Genomic DNA, 21,632 nt, shown 5'->3' with positions numbered 1-21,632 from the left:
TAAGCCAGATAATCGCTTTAAAATAAATTTTGTTATGACTTATTGCCTGAAGATGCTTGGCTGTAGACCCATGTGAAAAGGGGCCAGGAGTGGGAAGGGTTAAGAGACCGGATTCGGGGTGCTCTTCTCAGCGATGGTTAGTGTGATTCTTTTCCAAGTACACGCTGGGACATCCACTGAAATGGGTCACATGCTGGCTTTTCCAGCAAGTGTCAACAAATGTCAATGGGCTAACTGCATGTGAGAGGATCCTCTCTGACCGCAAAGTTATTGAGAAGTCAATGCTCCCTGGTTGAAAGAAAACATGCCAGTAGATCTCTGATAATATTTTGGAATTGGGTGAACCTGACAATTTGACACACGAGGGCTGACTAACCAATCTCCCCGGGTGTGTACGCTTGCTCAAGGCATCTGCATGTTAACTAACTATGCTCTGGTGTGAATTAACACCTAACCCATGGGCGTACACTATATATGTCTGTCGAAGGATTGTGTTTTCAGTTGCCAGCTGTGGAACAAGAATGAAGGTAATTACAGCAACGCATTGTTTCGGGAGTGGTTTTCAATTGCTAAATGAAAAGCAGGACTTAGGTGAAGCTATTTTCAAAATGGTCATTTTGTCATATTATCCACATCTCAAAAAATAATGTGACTGCATGTGTAATTTGCAGAAACTTCAACATTTCCAAATCATCATTACCCACAAACCACACTTCTTCATTCCCCAGTAGATCTCTTTTCTTTATGGAGGTCTTCCTGGGTACAAAGGGGCGGGGTTGAGAACCTGTCTGCTACACTTTATATTCTAACAAATGCTCTTTCGCTAAGTTTGTGATTGAAACTGATGGGGTTCATTGTGATGTCTTCATATGTGTGTACATGTGTGTATATGTTGCACTTTGCTCATATCCACCTCATCACTACCCCCTCTCATCTCTCCTCCACCCTCACTAGTCCCTATTCTGGTTTTATGTCATGTTTTTGAATATATGTATATATACACGTGTATATAAATTTAGAATCCTCATAGAGAAAGCATACCATAGTTTGCCTTTCTTACTCCTTTATTAATTATTGTTTCCCCTTCACTCCTTTGAGATACTTTCTTCCTCTCTGTTTATACTATATACATGTGTTGTGAAAGTAAAACACACAGATACATATGTAATATATACATTATATGTTCTGCATATGAGAGAAAACCTTCAAGGTTTATTTTCTGAGTTTGGCTTCTTTGGCTTAGCATGATGATTATATTCTAATATGTTCAAGTAAGTTTACTTCAGCACCATCAGAGATCCTGGAAATGGAATCAGAGACCTCTTAGTAACCCCAATGATGGGGTAGGCCCTTGTTGTCAAGGTTATTTAGCTCCCTGTGCTTAGCAAGAAGCTACTGGAATGATATTATTTAGTCTACTAGTCGAAAGCTTCCTCAAAAGGCACAGGGTTAAGGAATAGTAAGTTGAAAATAGAGTTAGTGGACCACATCAAGCTGGAAAAAGCAAGAGGCAGGAGAAAGATATTGCCAGTGACAACCTAATTACTTTGTGTGCATGCATGCGTGCGTGCATGCATGTGCACACACATGGGGAAAATTTCTTTGAGCTATCTGTGACGGGACTTGGTCCTCCTGTATGTTGAGCTTTCTCTTTGCAAAGATGGTTTAAATCTCCATGGACTTTCAGGTTTTCTTCCTTACAATAATACAGTCATTAATATTTCACTTTCTTTTAGCCTGGGACTTTCAATAATTTACTAGCTGCCTTTATAAGCTGCCTCTGAGAAAGGCTAGTCTCAACCTACCACCTCCTGGTTCCCCTTTTCCATGGTGCAAAATCTGAAATGCTCTGTGGAGAGGAGAGCGAGGCTGCTCTTCCCTCCTTCCCCTCAGTTACTTTCCAATATTTCTTCTACCGATTTTGTTCCTCCTTCTGTGACCCGTAGCAAAGGGTGTGACGTGCTGATGAAGCTTGGGTGTGAAGTTGTACTAGTGTGGGTTGGAAGGGAATCAGTTTGTTAGCAGACATCCTTTAAGAAAACCAGACTTCATTACAGTCGCGAGGTTATAGGTTGCCCAAGAGAACTTTGAATGCATCTTATACCAGTTGTAATTTCAAATCTCTTTTACTTTGATGTCAGCCAATGGTTTATGTTACTCTTGTTCAAAGAGGAAGGTGTGTGGTGGCTCCAAGCTGGGGGACGATTTTCAGTGTCCTCAGCAGTGACCATTATTAATAAAAATGCAAGAGCGCTAGAGAAATGGCAGTGTATGCACAGTGTGTGCACACGAGTGCACATGTGATGGACTCCTCTTTGGAGAGAATCACACTGCACAAATGTTGTCAGGGTTGATCCAAACCCTCTCGAGTATGGAGAGATTAACTATATTGGCCCAGAAAAATCATACTACATAACTTAGCTCACAACAGGTGAGCTAAAGCAGGGCCTCTCACACTTCTCCATTCATGACAGCTTGCCTAACACCTTTCTACACAGCCCTTAACTCACAGGTGTATAAAACAGGTACACAAACCAAAGGTTTACTGCGTAATAATTCATAAATACATATAGTATAAGATATTTGATGTACTTTAGAAGTATTATTAACTAAATATGATAGCAAATGTACATACAAATTAGATGAATTTGTTTATTTATTTTTGCATAAAAGGTTAAATCTTGACTGAGTATTTGATGCTGCAAGACACAGGGTTAACACTTTTCAGCTTGCTTGATACTTTGGTTTTATAATCATCAATTACTGCTGTGAATGATGCTTTATATAAGTATGTAGTACAAATGGCAGAAGTGCATTTAGGATGATTTCAAAAGTTGTTGGACTTTCTGTTCTAATTCCATGCCCAAATTCAACCAGCGTTTTTAAACCTTATATTCTAACACAGTCCATCCTGAAGCTATGCAACCCTGATTTCACACGTACCTGAGGAGTATAGGCATACAGGAAAACACTCTTGGTTTTCTGTAACTAACCATTATGTTCCCATAAGAGCAGAGAACTCACCTGCCTAGGAAGGACACTGATGAAATGCCTCAAACCTGAGCAGAATTGCTTCAGGCAAGACTTATTGGCATGGATGGCAGGACACATGCACTGTGAAGTAAGCATGTTATGAGCTCAGAACCAAGGATGCAGTGGAGCCATGTGATGTGATAGGCTGAGCATGACTAGATACCTTGGATTCATTACTTGTATGATATTTCAAATTAATTTTAGTCATTCCATGTTCAGAAATGCTTTACTGTTGCCAAATTGTTCACAACCTCCACATTCCGCTTGCAATGCAGGGGTGGCCCTGTTTAAGTACCCCTACTGCAGATACAACTTTTCATAGTCTATGGGCAGAAAGTATGCATTATTATCTGATTTTATTTTCCCAGGTCAGGTAAACTTGCTTAAATTCCTGATGGGAAGATCTCAATTCATAGATAAATAGACCTGTTTGTATAGCAAAGTTTGAGAAGCCAAAGGGTTTCCATTTACAGATTTTCTATTTTCACTTAGGAATAACACAGGGGGTCAGGACTCAAAGCAGCAATGCTGCTTATGAAGTTCTATTCTTATTGGATATAGCTTATCAACACACAGGGCTTTCAGATTTGCCTTGTTTGGGGGAGGGGGATGTGCAACTGAACTCAGGTCTGGTTTGGTTTGCTAGTGGTCTCTAGCTTGTGGATCTGGTGGCTGGCAGGCGCTAAAGACTTCGAGATACAAAGTTACAAAGTAAATGAGATAGAAGATACAAAGGTTACTTTCTTAAGTGGAAAATGTTTCTTTCTGGGTTTGCCTTAGGCATGGAGCAGAGTCGGGGTCATCACTTCCCTGCATAGGCTTTTTTCCCCTACCCTGTACACTTCAGGTGCACACCTTGGAGGCTGGTGACAAGGCTCAGTGGGTAAAGATGCCTACTGCCAAGCCCGATGAAGTGCGTTTGATTTTCTGGATTTATAGAGTGGAAAGAAAGAACCAACTCTTGCAAGCTATCCTCTAATAGCCACATACAATCTTTAGTAAGCATACCCACAGGCACACCATCACACACACACACACACACACACACACACACACACACACACACACACACATAAATGAAGCACATCTTGTCTGTGAGGCCAAGGAGTTCTTGCCATCAACTGAAATGTAGACAGATCCAACTCTTGTTAGGAACACCAGGAGTTTCCAGGGTCCTAGACATCCATCCCAGAAAATGTGGAGCAGGCTAAGGTATTCCTTCCTTAATATTCTTACGGATGAAAGCTGCTGGCTTTCCTTTGGAGAGCTGCGCAAGAAGAGTATCTTGCTAGGACATTGATCTCGTTCCTGGGCGCTTGATCGACTGCACTGTGGGAAGGACGCCTGTTCCACTGTGCAGCTTTAGAGAGTTCTGCCTTGATTGGAAGCAGTCACATTGGTCACTTAGCCCACATTCCAATTCCAAGGTTCCTTTGCAGGCCTGAGTCCTTTACACATTCCAAGCTTTCACAGTTAAAAAAATTATACAACACCCTTGCAAAGCACAAAACTCGGGATACAGTATAATCCAAACGATAGGCTGAACTCCGGGTTTGTTTTAAGGAACATATGAATAACACCTGGTGCAATACGCGGTACCACGCTCAGTGCCTAGGGCAAACTGGCAAACACTGCTTCAACTCTTGCCATAAACTTGTCAAACTCCAACACAGAGTTCCTTCCAAACTCTCAGAAGAAGGTCCAAGACACAGCACCTCATGTAGTCTGCAGACTCTACCGTGGCAAGGCCTGGATCCCAGCCAATGTAAAACATAACCTCTGGATTGGAAGAGGAATTCTGTAGTTCTGGGCAGGGGCCTCGGATGTCAAGATGCTGAATATGAACGTGATGGATTGTGTGTTGTGCTATACTTAAGAGTCAGAGTGAGGATAAAGGTGAAGCTTTCTTCTTTCAGGAGGTCTGCTTCCTAGTCAATGAGCAGTATGACAGAATTATAGAAAACATTGCCCCATCCATGATAGCAAAGAGGCATCATTCAATCCAGTCCAAGATTCAGGGGTCCAAATGTCAGAGACCAGAAAGGCAGGCAGGTCATGCAAAGCAATTTACAGATCTTCTTAGAGGATATGTAGATTAGTCCCATGGAGGCAGGATGCAGGGGAGGGAGAGATATAACACAGTCAAGACACCGTGATGCTGTAGACACTGCCAAATGCTCTTCTAGGCATCCTGACAACTTCATGAGATTGGTACCACCATTTTTCCATTTCAGAGACAAAGACAGATTCTGTGGTTTGTATCAGACAGTTTCGAGTGATGTACAGTCTGCTGCAATGTTTGGGACCCTGGGACTAAGTCTTGACTTTGCCACTTATGTGACCTGGAGGAAGGCTCTTAATATCTTTTCATCCCTGTTTGCTTGTCTTTACAATAAGGAAAATAATGATATATATGTTATGGAGCTGGGGTGCAGATGAAATAAATGGGTGTATACGCAGCCCCTGCAGCTGGGTCTAAGTTCCTAAGAACTATTACCACAGGAAACTGTGGTAGTTATTTGTTTTCAGTCAAGTCAGAGCTTTGAAGCTAGCTTAGCTTGATGGGAGGGAGAGAGCTCTTTGTCATTTTTTGTTGTGTGTCTTCCTAGAAGCAACTGGGTTAAATTTCTTTACCTTCTTTGATTACATGTAAAAGGAGACAAGAAGCCTGTTCTAGCAGGGTGTCATGAGAGCACAGGTATCATGGAAATAGTTTGGATCCACAGAGCTCTTTTTAAGCGGAGGACACTTGGTATTCAGGCTAGTCATGAGAATTCACATACAAACGAGACTGGGTGACCTGAAGCACAAGCAGCTGCATATTTGCCAAGACTAGTCTCGTCTTTAAAGGCATTAGGCAGTTAGCAGTAGCTCCAGTCCTTCATCAACACACAGACAGAAGATCGCTGAACCTTTTGCTAAATCTGGCTCCGAGATGCTTCTGTCTTTAGATCCAGGCAATCGCCTCATCGTGCACCCGTGCGGTCTGCTATTTTGGTACTAAGCACAGTGCTGTTCATTCACAGCACGCCAGCTGCACATCTCTATCGTCCTCTAGGAACTTGGCCATGGGCCGTATAAAGCTATCATATAAACCAGCGAGGACAACCCGCACTGTAGAGGAAACAAACACCAGACCCATCACTCAGGACACACAAGACTCTGCCTTTCTCATCAGAGAAGTCCTTCCTGTTGCTTTATGACTACATTCTAAAAATGGTCAGTTTAGTGGGGTTTTTATCAAAGCTCCCAACTGGAGATTTAAAAATCGATGATAGCTGTAGATAGATATTTACCAGATATGAAGATGTCTCACATAAAACAGAATAAAAAACACCAGATGAGGTCCAGCTCCCTCTTGCCTTGAGAGATTACTATGAAAAACTATCCATATTAATGGAAAGAAATGCTTATGGACTCTATTTTTTTTAAATGCATGTACAGTTTCCCATTTTTCTTTTGGAAATTCTGTCTAGATGTTCATGCATCAGGTTTTCTCATGAACATATCTAACATACAGGCGTTGTACATATTTGTCCATGCAGAATAGGAATGAAGCTCTCATGGTTATCTGAAGGGCCAAAGACTGGCAATTCCTCATGTGCCATCAAGCCACATTGCCTACTGAGTGAGTTTCAAATATATTAGCATGTCCCAAATTTAACATTTATGCTCTTGAAAGCACTTCCTTGCCCCACAAAGATCTAACTAAATATTAGAAGTTTTGACCTTTTAGGTTTTTTATTTTTTATAGAAGAAGTGTTTGATGTTCTGATTATTTTCAACAAAAGAGGTCTGTTCTCAAATGTGCTGTAGGGAGAGAATTTCTCAGGTCCTTTGAGAGAGATGAAAACCCTCTCTTAAGCCTGCCTGAGTGGAGATCAAGGGCATCCTAGCCTGTCTCTGAAGGATGACCAGTGTCCATGAAAGGAGCCTGGGTGGTGGAGGGGATGCTCTAGAGCTGGGCATTTTATTCAGGTCTGTCTGCAGGGTGACTGTCTTGCCTTGTGACTGTTTGAATATGTGTCTCTTGTGAGGATCTGCTGGCTCTTCCAAGGCCAACCAGGCTTTCTTGTGGGATTTGATAGTCATATGACCCATATTTCTGCCAGGCTTGTCCCTTTGTGTGACCCCAGATATCCTGGTAGGCTTGTCTTGTCTTTGTAGGCAGCATTATCCAAGGATGTCTGTAGAAGGTTGTGTTCCATGCCCAGAGGCCAAGTTAGGAGCTTGCCAAAGAGAAGAGAGCCACTCTACTCTGGCCATATTCTAAGATCCCTAGAAGCTGCTTGATAAAGCATGACCTCCCCAGTTCTCCAAATGGTTGCATCTTCTCAGCAAATAGGGCAAGGGAGGGCAAGGAGAGGAAGTTAGGGCTGCAGCCAGGGGAAAGTGTAGGGGCTGGGCCATATTTGAATGGGGTAATTTTATGCCCATCCATGCTCTTTCGATCTCTATGCACAGTTGGTGTTATTCTGGGCCTTCTTCCCTCCTTTTCTTCCCTTTCCCTTTTCAGTTAAACTTGCTGTGGTGTTCAGGCTTAGTGCCATTTCATGATGAGGCTTAGAAAATGGGGCACACAGTCTATAACAGAACCTGTCAAATTTAATATGAACTAACCCTTGATTTCCTTCTGAAAGATAAACTACACAATGACGGAACCTTGGAAAGATAATTATTTCACAATAACACACAATGTTATAGAAGGAAGAGAAGAAGGAAGGAAAAACCTACAGTAAGACTGTAATATCTGCTGACTGCATATAGTGACTGGGGTATACTTTCCTCATTAGCCGACTTTAGAACTGTATTAATGAACAACAGAAGTTTTGAAAATGTGAAAAGTTATATATATATATATATATATATATATATATATGTTATTATGTACAACTACCAATAAATCCTATAGTATACCATCATTCATTCAGTCAAAACCCCTGTTCTGAACAGCAAGGACTTAGAAACTGATCACTAAATATAATCTCTAATAAATTATTTAGATGTGACAGGCTGGCATAGCCAGTAATACAAACTTCTTTTTATATATCTCTGATATCTTCACAGAAATACACATGATTCATTTTAGTTGATGTATTTAAAAGATCAAGGCTTTCTACACTCTCAGTACTTCCCACAGAGAAATCATATAGGTAATTTGGATTTGATTATTTTAGAAGCTTTTCATCACTTATGACTATTTGGTAGCCACGAGGCCCTCTTCCTTGTGTATGAATACATATTTTCCACATAGAATGTGCCCTAGAGTTTCAGAAGTTTCAGTTTGTTCCTTTTAACCATCACTTAGAACAACCCCTTACCTGGAGGACTAAGGAGACCCCTCCTGTCCTTCAGCATTAGTAGTCAATGGGCCTGCCTTCCTCCCTCACATCGCTGTGTGCTGGGTCAGAGGGGAAGGGAGACTAGAAAATTTCAGCCAAAGAATTTGATTCATTTGACTGAAAGCTGTCTCTTCTAAGGCTACCCATCTTAGATTCTCCAGATAGCCCTGTAAACTAATTGTTTGTCTGAACTACTCCAGGAAATAGCTCTTATCAATTCCACCATCATCCGCAGCTCCCTCTCTGTCCGATGAACTAGAAGTTAGCCCAAAAGGCATCTCTTGTTTAATCTACAGTATGATTTTATCTTTATATATGAGTTGATTTATTTTCCAAAATTAGCATATAGTTACCTTTCTGGTGTCTTCTGAGGATCCCCAAAAGATGTCACAGGTGGGAGGCAGCCAAGGGCCATCAGAGACAGAGCTTTAAAACAACAAAACAATAGTTCTACATTCAAATAAAATCTTACAAGGTGTTCAACAAACACATTAAATAAAAGAAAGGCTACTTTTAACAAAAGGAAGCCCTGTGGACAGAAGGAATGAATTCTGAAGGCCTCAGGATTCCATGGCCTCTGATTTCGACTAGATGAGAGAGGCATTTTGGAGAAAAATAAAAGAAAAACAAAACAAAACAAAAAACAGTGGGCTCAGAGAAGGAGGCTGACTGTCCGCAATAGGGTAACAAGCACTCTCTCTTGAGGCAAGATCTAGAAGATATCCTGCTATGTCCCCTGCGTGTGGTTCCTTGGCATTCCACTGCCCACAAGAGAGTGGAGAGTGCTGGTGGCATCTCATGGGCTACTCCACATTTCTGGAGCTAGAAAGTAGAGATTTCCAGTTCCAAGCTACAAAGGTGTTGCTTGCTCAACGTTTTGACAAGTAGAACAATGGACTTCCAGATGGAGTTCTATCAGCATCGTCCAATTCCTTCCATTTCACCAAGCTTAATAGCCATTTTCATGTTTAAGGTCTAAATTTGGTACAGTAGACAATGTGACAGATTGTGAGGAAAACTGGGCTCCATATTCTGTCGCTTCCTGTAGGACCACGAACAAGCACTTTGACTCTCCTGGACCACAACCCATCCATGGTACCCGGGAGGTCTTGGTACCAAATGGAATACTTTAGAAACTATAAAATTGCACTTGAATAGCGCATTCACTCAGCTATTATATTGCTGTGCATCCTAACTGTTAATGTGTGAGTCTGCCTGTCTCTTAAAACCAAGCAAATGGGTGATTTTGTTTTCTGCTAATTATTTTTGCAGACCTTCTCCAGAGATGTATTTCAAGTTTCCCTCTAATTCAAGCAGAGTTAGGTCATTGCTTTGTCATCATAGGTTCTTGGGCTTCCATACACCAGTCCATCAAAAACCATGTTGACAGTAATGTATTTCTCTGCTAAGAGAAATACACCTCATTTTGGTATTTTCTTTGTTTTTTATTTTATTAACCTCCTGCATAGATGAAATTTTACACTTCATTTTCAAACCCCAAACATTCTAATTTACTTGAAATGTTTTCTTTACTGTGGAAGGTTTCATGCATGCAAAGAAATACATGAAATGTTGAAAGATACCCTGTTTAAAGACTCATATCCATGTGCCAATGGCTCAAGTTATCTCATGTCGTGCTGTCCAAAATATTGTTCAGGGTCTACTTATATCCAGAATTTGGAACATATATTGATGATTGACAGAGCATCTGGTCTACATAATAGTTCACCATCTATTATGATGAACTCTATCAGCCTTTAAGTAACTGCAGTGCAAAAAAAGTCATTTACAGTGAGAAATGTAATGTGAAGAGACTAAAACAGCTACTTCTGGAATGTTTGAGAAGGTTCTAGAGACTGTGGCTTAAACAGGGGTGATTTGTTTAGGGAACAAAAGCATTCTAGGCAGCGTTATTTGTTTTCCATTACTGTAGCAAATGCCTGAAATCAATTAACTTAAAAAGAGGAAGTGTTTGAGTTGGCTCCTCACTGTGGAGGTAGCGGGCTGTGATCAGGTGACTCCATGGCCCATGACGTTAGAATAGACCATGGTGGGGCAGCATGATGGAGGAGACCTGTTCACCTCATGAATCTCACGATTCCTCTTGAGGGTCCACCCTCGCGATTAAAACCTACTAGATCCCACCTGAAGCTTCTACTGCCTCCCAGTAGAACCAAGCGGAGAACCAAGCTTGCAATGTGTGGGCCTTTGAGGACGCTCACAGTCCATACCACAGAACAGAAGGAGCAAGGCACCTCTGAGTGGCCCAGGTGTCAGTCAGTGCTTTGGTCACTCCCTCTGCTCCAGGCTGCCCTTTTCCCGGTGCTCTCTCGCTGCTCTATACCCCTCCTGCGCAGGTTTGGTGCCGACACCTTTCTCCACGTCTGGATTCCCGCAGAGGTCTCATTACATGCCTGCCCTGTTCAATGTTTCGTTCATCTATTCTCTGAACAATAACTCCAGCCTGCCTGTGGATAATCTCAAAATTTGCGAAAGTACAGATTATAGTCTCTGAAAGCTATTCAGAATTTGGGGGCGAGGGTCCAGGGACTCAGAGTTCTAACACATTGCCACCAGGGGCCCCTAAGGTGGGTTCTATGTGGAAACATGGAAACACAGGGACGGAATATCTTGTAATGCAAGAGAGAGTTGCAAAGATCCCTGAGAAATCAATCCGCTGCGACCCCTGTGCTGGACTATCAAGACACGCTCCCCCCCATGTCAGCCTCTCTCTCCTCCTGTACTCCTGACTGATGAGCCCCCAACCCTATCTCAAGTATCTGCTTAGGACCAGTCTCTCCTGTGGGTTCTGGGCATACACAAGGCCTTGCTAGGGTGTATAGCATCCTGAGTAGCCACGCCCACTCAGTGAAGAGCATGTGAAGTCGAGCATCTCACTGTAACATTTGCTTGGCCTCGGTACTTTCTTTCTTCTGGAAACTGTTTCTGAGGAGTGCCCCCAAAACCCAGCTGGTAAAAGCAGAGTCCAAGACAGTGTCTGAGGCAGGGGGCTGTTCTTCCTTGTATATGCTTTGGTTACCAACAGCATCTGAACAGTTTTAAGACAGGTACACTGTGAGCCAGGATACCTCTGCTCAGCTAAATGAAGCTGTGCCTGGAGCTCTTCCTCCCCTAGGGACCTACATCTGTGTGTCTACAAATGCTCTCTCACCGAGTCTCACACACATGCACAGAACCTTGGTCCTGTAGGCTTTGTCTGCACATACATGACTCAACATGTGCTCGGTATGTCATTAAAGATTTCAAGCACTTGCTTTTGCTGGTCTCTGTTCCAGCTGCCGTGTTCAGAAAATTCTTGAGCTACTGTGGGTTAATGAGAGTTGCAGCAAGTGTTTTTCTGCTGGTCTTTCGGTAAAGCTTCTCTCTCTCTCTCTCTCTCTCTCTCTTTCTCTCTCTCTCTCTCTCTCTCTCTCTCTCTCTCTCCCTCCCTCCCTCCCTCCCTCCCTCCCTGTTCTTCTCTCTTTCCCTCACTCCCCCTTCTCTCTCTCTCATCTCCCCCCCCCATTCTCCCTCCGCCCCTCCCTCCCTGCCTGCCTGCCTCTGCCCCTCCCTTGCTGGCTCTCTGAGATAGCAGCAGACAGAGAGGCTGGTGCAGCTCTGGGAAAAGAGTGAGCCTGCTTGCAGGGACTGGCAGCATTTCAGCCAGCTCCCCTTGCATCCCATCCATGCGGTGTTCTGGGAGGGCAATGCGATGTTAAAGCTGGGACTGACCTGCACCAGGAGGGTGGCTGGGAGCTCAGAGAGGCCAGGATCTTGGCTTAGCCAGAGGCTGGAATCACAGGAATGCTGCAGCAGGGGCTGCTGCGAAAGTTCCCAGACCCCCATGGATTTTAGAATTTCCCAGCCTCTTCTGCACCTCCGCACACTCTTCCTTCCTCCCGAGATGGCCCCAGATCTGCAGGAGACACTTGAGAGCAGCTATTTATTAGCAGATGTGGAGAGCTGGATGCTGTGCTTGGTTCTTTAGCCATGCTTTCTCAGTGGTGATGGATTGGACAGCAGTGTGAGTAACAGCTATACGTGTTCCTCTGGTTCCTTGCTCTGTCTGATGTGCTTTGTGTTTTTGTTTTGTTTTGTTTTTTTTTAATTTTAACTTTCTCAGTGAATTTCCTTTGAGGAGAGTGAAACCCAAACGTGTGAAGTGTGGCTAAGAAGTTAGGAGGTCCAGTTGGTGTGTGCTTTCTCCTTACGTAATTGACATTCTCAATACACACAGCCCTATCGCAGACACACAAACTATTGGCACAGAATCTGCTAACGTTCTCCCGAGGGTGAGAATAAAATGGGAAGGAAGTGAATCAGGATTTTGAACTGGTAGTCATCGCTGTAAGGGGACTTACTCAGCATTGTAAAAATATTTGGCATTGATCTTTTTTAGAATCAAAGGTGGGATTGAAATGTGTTCTTTTCATAGAATCATAAAAATGAAGTTAGTCCGTGGCTTCCAGAACCGATTCTCCTAGCTACATAGATGGGAGATTGATTTTTTTTTTAAACTGAGTCTCAGAGTTGACTGAATCCCCACGCTACGCTCCAGCTTTGCTGGAAACAGACCCTTCCCTGTTCTTGCACACTGGGTCTGGGTGGCAGCGCACTGGCGAGGTGAGAGCTGGCCATGTCGTGAGAGGTCCTCCATCTTTCTGTGTGTGAGAGGATCTGACTCAGTCACCTCAGTCACCAAGTAGCACAAAAACCCAAATCAGGTTGATGTCATAGAAGAAAAAAATGGCTATCTAAAAGATCAGGAACTAAAAGTTAAAAATACGGTTTGCCTATGCTTTCGCATCCGAAACAAGGTTAATTCTGTAGAGGAAGCCATTTAAGCTTTCTAGATCAACAAATAGTCTTTTTCTGGAGACTTTCACCATCATAAATCTCCTACATATGGATGCCGTTCACTGAGGATTTTTTGTTTTATTTTATGATTTGGTTTTACAGACAGTTGTAACTTCCCCTTGAAAGCCTTTCTGGTAGCGCTCACCATTCCTGGCTGCCCGAAGCTGCTTTGATCTGGAAAAGGGTTTCTAACAGTGCTGTCATGAGGTCACTGCCTCTCTGGATCTCAACCCCGGGCCCCTCCCACCTGCCTGCCCTCCCTGACTTGTCTCCCACTCCCTTTCTTCCCTCCAAATCTTGGAACACCATGAAAGCCCATTCTCTGGATGCGCTGTGAACACACCCAGCCCAGCCCTGGACAGAGGGAGTACCGTAAAGCAACTCATAGCCCTGCCGGTGGGGGACTGAGTGAGCTCAGCAGATTCCTGAATATTAACTCAGTTCTGTGTGCAGCAGAATGAGATCAGACCTGACCCAAAGTGGTGCTAACTTTATTAATTGGCACTTAACATTAGCAAGAGTCTCCAAGGCCCCTGAGGGGAATCAGCCTAAAGCCAAACGGAATCCCCAGACTGCTCTGTGATTCTTGCCAGCCAAATACACCTAGGACCACACCTTCTGAAATATGTCCTTTGTTATCAAGGGGGAATCTGTGACAGAAAACACATGTTGGCAGTGTCACGTGGGAGCCTCGGCACATGAAGTGGTTGTATCGCAAGGGAGAAGGCTGTGAACTCTGAAGCTGTTTTGTTTGGGTTTCTGGTTTATATGAACTCTGGCAGACTCACGCATCTGGAAGAGGTTTGGAGGGGAGGGGAAAAACCTGCAAGGCATGCAGGGAAAGGGAATATCATTAAACATTAAATAATCAGAGTCAGACTTGAAAGAATTTTCTTACCCACACTCCCTGTCGGGAGCTTGTTTTTGGTCCCCCCATTAAGGCAGGTGTCAATTGCAACCTCCCTGATGAGTGGAGAGGGATTGTTTCCTAACACTTAAGGATTCGAGGCAGAGGAGTACAGTTTCTCTAGAAATAGAAAAGACCCTGAGGAGCGACCTTCCACGTGCCTGCTAATTTTAACAGAGCACACATCCCCGTCTGCCTCTCCTCCCCCTGGCCCACGCCTCTTGGTTCCTTCAAAGTGTTCCTGGTGCAAAGACCTTAAGTCCCCCTGGACCCTCTCTGCCCTATTAAGGAAGAAAGTTGAGGGGCCAAGGACAGAGTTTTAGTGGAGGGTGGAGAGCAGCTTTGGTGGTGAATGAGGAGAAAGAAAACGGCCAGATTTGCTGATACCTACAAATGGTCTTTGAGAGGCGGTGATTGGTGTCTGGAAAACTGCTGAGCAATTAAAATAAAAAAGAAAGAAAGAAAGAGAGAAAGAAAAGAAAAGAAAAAGAAAAAACAACAAAAAAGCAGAATCAAGGTGAGAGAAAAAGATCTGGGTGTTTCTGAGGCGCTTCAGGTAAAGTCCTGTGACCGCCGAGAAGGTCTACACGGGTCGTGCCAGGCAGTTCGTTAGAAGCCTCACACTTCCCAGAACCTAATAGATGGGGCAAAGCTTGCTCTAGGGTCCAAAGTCCTGCAGGGAAAGCTTCAATCAAGACGAACCGCCTGCCCTCTCACTTTGCTGTGTGAGTACATTTGTCTGCCCAGCCATCCTCCTTGGCCACGGCTTCCATTGTGAAGGAGTTCTCGCAAAGTGTGCCCTCCTGAGAGCTTCCTCTCTGAAGATTAGGCTCACCATGGAGACCCCCCTTGTTTCTCTTACCGTACTTGCGATCTGGGTTGTAAGTCCCCTCTTTTGTTCCAACTGGTCCTCGTTTTCACAGCCTCCAGGTCTTCTCCCCATGACATCTGGTTCACCCTCATCCCACCTGCGCTGCAGAGAACTCCGAGTTCCCGGTGTGTCTGGCTGCAGAGCCAGTCTAGGCAGAGAATACATCTTCTCTCAACCTGACCTTCCAGCCTCGTCCCTCAGAGAGATGGCAGGCAAGAAACATGCCTTTGATAGATTTGGGGGATCGTCACATTTAAAATTGCTAACAGTAGATTTGAAGTGTGATCCCCTTAAAAAGACATGTGAGGTAATGGATATGTCAATCATCTCTAGTTAGACATCCCTCACTGTGTACACATCTTGAATTATGTTAAATCATGTTGCAACAAGTCTATACATTTGCATTTGTTATCTTAAAAATTCTTACCATTAGGGGCTGGAGATATGGCTCAGTGGTTAAGAGCACTGACTGCTCTTCCAAAGGACCCGGGTTCAATTCCCAGCACCCACATGGCAGCTCACAACTGTCTGAAGATCCAGTTGCAGGTTATTTGACACCTTCACACCAATGCACATAAAATAAAGTTAAATAAACCACAAAAAAAAAAAATTCTTACCATTAGACTTGTAAGAAGAGGAAATTTGGGGCTGGAGAGATGACTTAGTGATTAACAGCACTGGCCTTTCTTACAGAGGTCATGAGTCCAGTTCCCAGCGGCCACATAAGAGGTTCACAACCATCTATGATGGGATCTGATTCCCCCTTCTGGCCTGCAGGTGTACATGCAGAGAGAGTACTTGTAAAATAAACTTTTCAAAGAAGAAAAAGATGAAGAAAAAGAGGAAATTTGGTTTATGGACAATGGCTGTGTAAGTTTTCCTGATCAGAGGAAAAACCCATTTTTCCTAGAGCCTTTCTTCCTCGGAGACATGCCCACCCCTTTGACATCACAACACAACACTGTCATCTACAAGGATCACAGTTCAGAAAGGTGCAATAAAGTGACAGAAATAAATCACAAAACCCCAATGTTTTAAGCAGGTTTGCGATTTGCGCTGGGCTGTGTTGTTCCCAGCTGTCCTCAGCCATGTGCAGCCCAAGGTCGCAGGTCGGACCTCCCCACTCTGAGTCAGTGGGAGAAGCTGCTATTTGGTAGCAGCTAAACTGTGTAACCAGCACTTATTGCCTCCCCTTGAGCTACTAATCTGCAAATTGCTGAGCGTCTCTGAGCTCCTAACTTTCACATCAGCGAAATGTCTGCAAAGCTTACTGCCTGGGCTAGCTTTCTAGTTCCATAACACATACCCGAAATGATCAAGTTCTGAAGAGACAAGGTTTACTTCGGCCCACAGGTCTAAGCGCTATTGACCTCGTTACTTAGGGCTTAAAGTCAAGGGTCACATCATGTTGAGGAGTGTGTAGTAAACCTTCACCTCATGGTCTGAAAGTGAAGAAGAAAGACCAGAAAATCCAAGTTCCCGTCAAGATTGTGTCCTTATCGATCTAAAATCTAACAGCCTCTCTCACTTGTACCATGCTGGTGAGCGAGCCTTGGACACGTGGCTCTTGGAGGAGCATTCCAGATCCAAAGGACGATATCTCATTAGGCTCTGGAAGAATTAAATGAAAGAGTGAGTGGGGCTTAGCTCTGCGTCGCATTGTATCTTCTGTCAGTGTTGCTGTTAGTGATGGCCCAACTGTCCGACACTTTCAATAGAGGCCCGAGCTCTTAAGTGGCTGGAGGCCTGGGGAAGGCAATGAGAAGGGAAGAGTGCTGGGGCGGTGGTCAAGCCTGGGCATTTACTCTCAGCTGGGGCGGTGGTCAAGCCTGGGCATTTACTCTCAGCTGGGGCGGTGGTCAAGCCTGGGCATTTACTCTCAGCTGGGGCGGTGGTCAAGCCTGGGCATTTAGTCTCAGCTGAGGCAGTGGTCAAGCCTGGGCATTTACTCTCAGCTGGGGCGGTGGTCAAGCCTGGGCATTTACTCTCAGCTGAGGCGGTGGTCAAGCCTGGGCATTTAGTCTCAGCTGAGGCAGTGGTCAAGCCTGGGCATTTACTCTCAGCTGGGGCGGTGGTCAAGCCTGGACATTTAGCCTCAGCTGGGGCGGTGGTCAAGCCTGGGCATTTAGTCTCAGCTGGGGTTGTGGTCAAGCCTGGGCATTTACTCTCAGCTGAGGCAGTGGTCAAGCCTGGGCATTTAGCCTCAGCTGGGGCGGTGGTCAAGCCTGGGCATTTACTCTCAGCTGAGGCAGTGGTCAAGCCTGGGCATTTACTCTCAGCTGAGGCAGTGGTCAAGCCTGGGCATTTAGTCTCACCTGGGGTTGTGGTCAAGCCTGGGCGTTTAGTCTCAACTGGGGTGGTGGTCGAGGCTGGGTGTTTAGTCTCAGCTGGGGCAGTGGTCGAGCCTGGGCGTTTACTCTGAGTTCTGTTAGTAATCACTGGTGTGGTGATTAAACAAGCAACAACAGAAATCCCTGAGAGTGCCAGCTGCCGACATTCTGAGATGCTTCTTCCTAAGGTGTTCCTCTGTTACTGCCTCACCGACCCTTACTGCTGTCCCTCTGCACAGGGTTTTCTCTTTCCCCTGGCTGATTCCTTTCTGCGTTTCTCCTGTGAGCCTCCTTTAACCCTATAGGGCCAGTTCAGGATAGTCCATCTGCAGTGCTTGGCGCGTGCGTCTCTCCAGCCCACACATGGCTATGTAGGGGTCATCATCGTCCACCCCTTTCAGTAGACTGTAATCTCTGGGAATGGCACTTATCCTTGAACTTCGCATTCCGCATCTAGACCAGGGCCCTCTTTGCTGCCTGGCTGTGTGGCGGAAAGGAGAGGTGGCTGAAGAGGCCTTGCTTTGCCTAAGTGGTAGGTCTTCAGTGACCAGGAAATGTGGCGATGTATCCAAAAGCCTCAGATGAACAAAAGGATCAGTCGCTGCCTTCCAGCATGAAGTAGCGTGATGATGATGTCTGTTTAGCACTAATATTTTGCTTCATATACTCAATACTAATATTAATCCATGTTATTGGACCAAACTGCGCTCTTTACTGTCCTCACAGTGTATCCAGTTCTCTGTCATGGACGGAGGATAGACGCTGTGGGCCAGTAGTTTAATGTTTGTGTCCCTGGAAGCAATACAACTTTCATCTCAAAGTGACAGCTGAAACTTGAAAGCCAGTACCCCTTGGGAGGAGCCTTCTGTCACTTAGTCTTACCCAAGTATAGGAGAACAATTCTAGATTCTGCCCTGAGAGGAGGGAGAATTGAAATTGGTTTCTAGAAAAAGTGGGGCGGGAGGCAGGTAAAGAGATGGCTCAACAGTTAAGAGCACTGGCTACTTTTCCATAGGATCAGAATTCGATCCCCAGCCCCTACACAGAGGCTCACAAATATCTGTGGCTTCAGTTCCAAGGAATCCCATGCCCTTTTCTGACTTCTGCAAGTACCAGGCAGGCACGTGGTACACAGGCATAAATGCAGGTAAAACATCACACATACACATAAAATTAAATTAGAACAAAAATAAAGGGAGGGGGCTCAGGGTGTCAAAAGCTGTCCCTTGCCTACTTCACAGAATCCTCACCACGGAGGAGTATAGCCAGTAGAGGAGCAAAGATTTTGGGGTCTGGATTCCAGTCTTGGTGAGTCTTCGCTGAAGTTTGGAATCTTTCTCACTTCTGCTGGTGTTTCTTTCTGTGTGAGACTGTCCACACTATAGAGGGTGACACCTGACTGTCCACTCTCTTTGAGCCCAGCCTTGGAAGTCACCATTTTTCTGTAGAACGGCTTATGACTTTCTGCAACACCATACGAGCTCAAGTTGGTGAGGAGGTGGCCTCCTTTCTTGCTGTAAGAATGTGTTTTCCGGCAGGAAATTTTCTTTCAAGACAAAGCGAATTCCAAACCATATTTGACAGGAATGGATGGTTCCTGTGGCCAGTCCTGATAGAGAGCCATGATTTGGTCCAGGGATGCCGTGGAGCCCTGCACTGTGTACATGCTTGTGCTCACAGGCGTGCAGATGTTCATATCTGTCTACAGGCAGGCCCGCGGCAGCTGCTTTTACCAGTAGGCCCAGTGCTCTGCGGATCAATTTGAGACCAGCAGGCTGGAGAGGCTCATGTTTCAGTCTCTTTTGACCCTGGATATCTCCACAAATGAGCCACCTGCCATATCTGGGTGCCGGCGCGAAGGTGTGGAGTGGAGCCGCAAGCCTGCAAGGCCTTTCTCTGCTTTCTGGTGCACGAAAGGGACGTGGAGGAATCCCACAAAGCCACAAATCCAAGACGTCGGTTCATAAATATGTAAGGTCTCCGCTTAGGTAATAAACTCGATGGCCCAAACTGTCATTTGCACATTCTCTTCAGCTGAACACAGATGTTCTGTGCCAGATAGTTCCTGGATACTGAGAAAGGGAGCTGAGAATGAGGGCTGGGGAGGGCCAGGCTGATGGCCCAGGCTGCTCTCTCTGTGTCAGCCTACCCTATGGGGTTCTTTCTCTCAGTATTGAATTAGTATGTGCAAAAACTTAACTGTGTGGCATTTGGAGAAGGGTTGGGGATGAGTCTGGACAGAGAGGCAGGGGAGAGATGTGGCCAGCGTCTAGCGTTTGGCAGCGGCAACTCAACCTATAGATATTCCCGTTTTGGTCGCACCATGATTAAAGCTCTCAGAATCTAATACAAACCCAGTCAATCACTTAATATTAAAATCTAGCCCTATGGATCAGATGCAGGCTGGGAGGCAGATGTGGCGTGTCAGGGCACTAACTGAGCACCTAACACAGTGTAGGCATTTTGTCCTGGGGTCAGAAAATGAATCTAGGAAAAGAACGACCCAGACAGCTGCTGATTCTGCCACAACTCTAAGCCACAAAGTGCCTCTTCCCATTAAGGTATATCTTAAGCAGAACACTCTCTGGTCCTAGAGAAGGAGAGAATGCATTCTCTGTGGGTAGGGAAGGATGAGGCAGAGGGTGTGGCTGGGAATTTAGAGTGGAATTCCCTTGAGTTTCTGTCTACCCACACTAGCCTAAGAGAGGACGGCGTTGTGCAAGTATATGCATATCTCATGATCACCCTTTTTCTAATGAGACATATCATAGAAGCTAACATGTAAACCTTTATAAAATGCTTAGAGTCTAAAATTAAATAAGGTATTTGATAAAGAGTTTTAGGATGATAATGGTAGCGCATGGCTTTAATCCCAGCATTCAGGAGGCAGAGGCAGGTGGATCTCTGTGAGTTCAAGGTCAGACTGGTCTACAGAGCGAGTTCCAGGACAGGCTCCAAAGTCACACTGAGAATCCCTGTCTTGGAAAACCAAAATAAATTAAACAGAATATCATAATAATGAAAAATAGCAATTGCATCATGGCAGCTGTCCGCCACTGTGAAAAGAAATCTCTTGTAAAATATACTTTAAAAAGAGAGGCTTATTTTGACTTTTGGTTTCAGAGTCTCAGTCTGTAGACCTGTGACAAGGCACAGCATCAACCCAGGAAGTACAACACAGAAAAAGGATACCATCTTCATGGTGGCTGCAGAATAAGGAGGGAGAGAAAGGGGCCGGGATCCCAATCTCTCCTTCAAAGCACACCCCAACTATCCCACTTCCTTCATCTAAAGGTCACATCACCTTTCCCAAGTCTCTCACACATGACCTTTGGGAAACATAGAGGATCCAGATTATCACATACGAAAAATAGAACTCAGAATTGCATCCCATCCTTACAACTAATTGGAAACAATAAATCATGGATCCGTAAAGGGGGCAGCATAAGAACTAACTTGGTCCTGTGGTTATGACCTCAGCTTTGTGACTGACAGAGGACATATTCAATTATAAGAAGATTGATTATACTAATGTATCTGAATATACTGATATAGCTGAAGATAGTATAGCCATTTCTAAAAGTCCTTTCTTGGAAAACAAAGTGTGGGGAAGAAAGGCGCATAGGAGAGAGACCAGAAAAATAAGTTCAGCCCACCTCTTCTTACTTGGAAAAGCCTGGAGTTGTATCCAGGAGACCGTAGGAAGAGTCAGGGATTTCACAGCAGTCTGCGGTCATCCTGTCTTTTCTCTGTTGTTGTAAGCGCTCTCTGCCTCCATTCTGTTAGCTGGTTATTAATCTGCACTTGAGAAACCCATAATAGGGGGGAAGATCCCGACGAGCCTTCTGAAGCTCCTGAAGTGTGGGATAATGACTTGGATACTTTTACAGTGAGCTGAGCATCCTGGTGACGGCAGAGGAGTGGCCTTTTAACCCTGGGAGACTTCTTAGAGTGCATGCGTTTGGCTGATTTTTCAATTCTGAAGAGCAGAATTCTGGGGGAAGGAACTATATAGTACATTCTTGAATCCCTTCATACATTCTCTCCCTCCCTCCCTCCCTCCCTCCCTCCAATCCTCCCTCCCTCTCTCCTCGTGTGTGTGTGTAGGTACAGGTGTGTGCATATGTCTGTGGAAATCAGAGTATCATAGGACAACCTCAGGCGCCTCCCATCTTTTGTTTAAGAAAGGATTTAAGGGTTTCTCTGGCCTCGACTTTTCCAAATAAGCTAGAACAACTGGCCAGCAAGCCTGTCTCCGTGTTCCATCTCATCTTTGCTGAGGTGACAAAGGT

General features: G+C 44.8%; 1 protein-coding gene across 2 annotated transcripts in view; it reads left to right on the top strand.

Moving 5' to 3' along the window:
• Positions 1-21,632, top strand: part of Kif26b (kinesin family member 26B) — a 424,022-nt gene that overhangs the window by 275,269 nt on the left and 127,121 nt on the right. Inside the window, exon 1 of one of the 2 annotated variants that reach the window (XM_085687637.2) lies at positions 12,034-12,399. The exons of the other annotated variant lie outside the window; for it this stretch is intronic. Within the exon in view, the coding sequence (XP_085543763.2) occupies positions 12,329-12,399 (71 nt within the window). The 5' untranslated portion in view covers positions 12,034-12,328. Of the gene's footprint in view, positions 1-12,033; positions 12,400-21,632 lie in introns of those variants that run through there. 2 annotated transcript variants of the gene reach the window in all.

The sequence above is a fragment of the Myodes glareolus genome, chromosome 5 (assembly GCF_982192425.1).
Source record: "Myodes glareolus chromosome 5, mMyoGla1.1, whole genome shotgun sequence".
Classification (NCBI taxonomy): Eukaryota; Metazoa; Chordata; class Mammalia; order Rodentia; family Cricetidae; genus Myodes; species Myodes glareolus.
The sequence above is the reverse complement of the archived record's forward strand: the minus strand, read 5'-3'. Positions and strand labels throughout refer to the sequence as shown.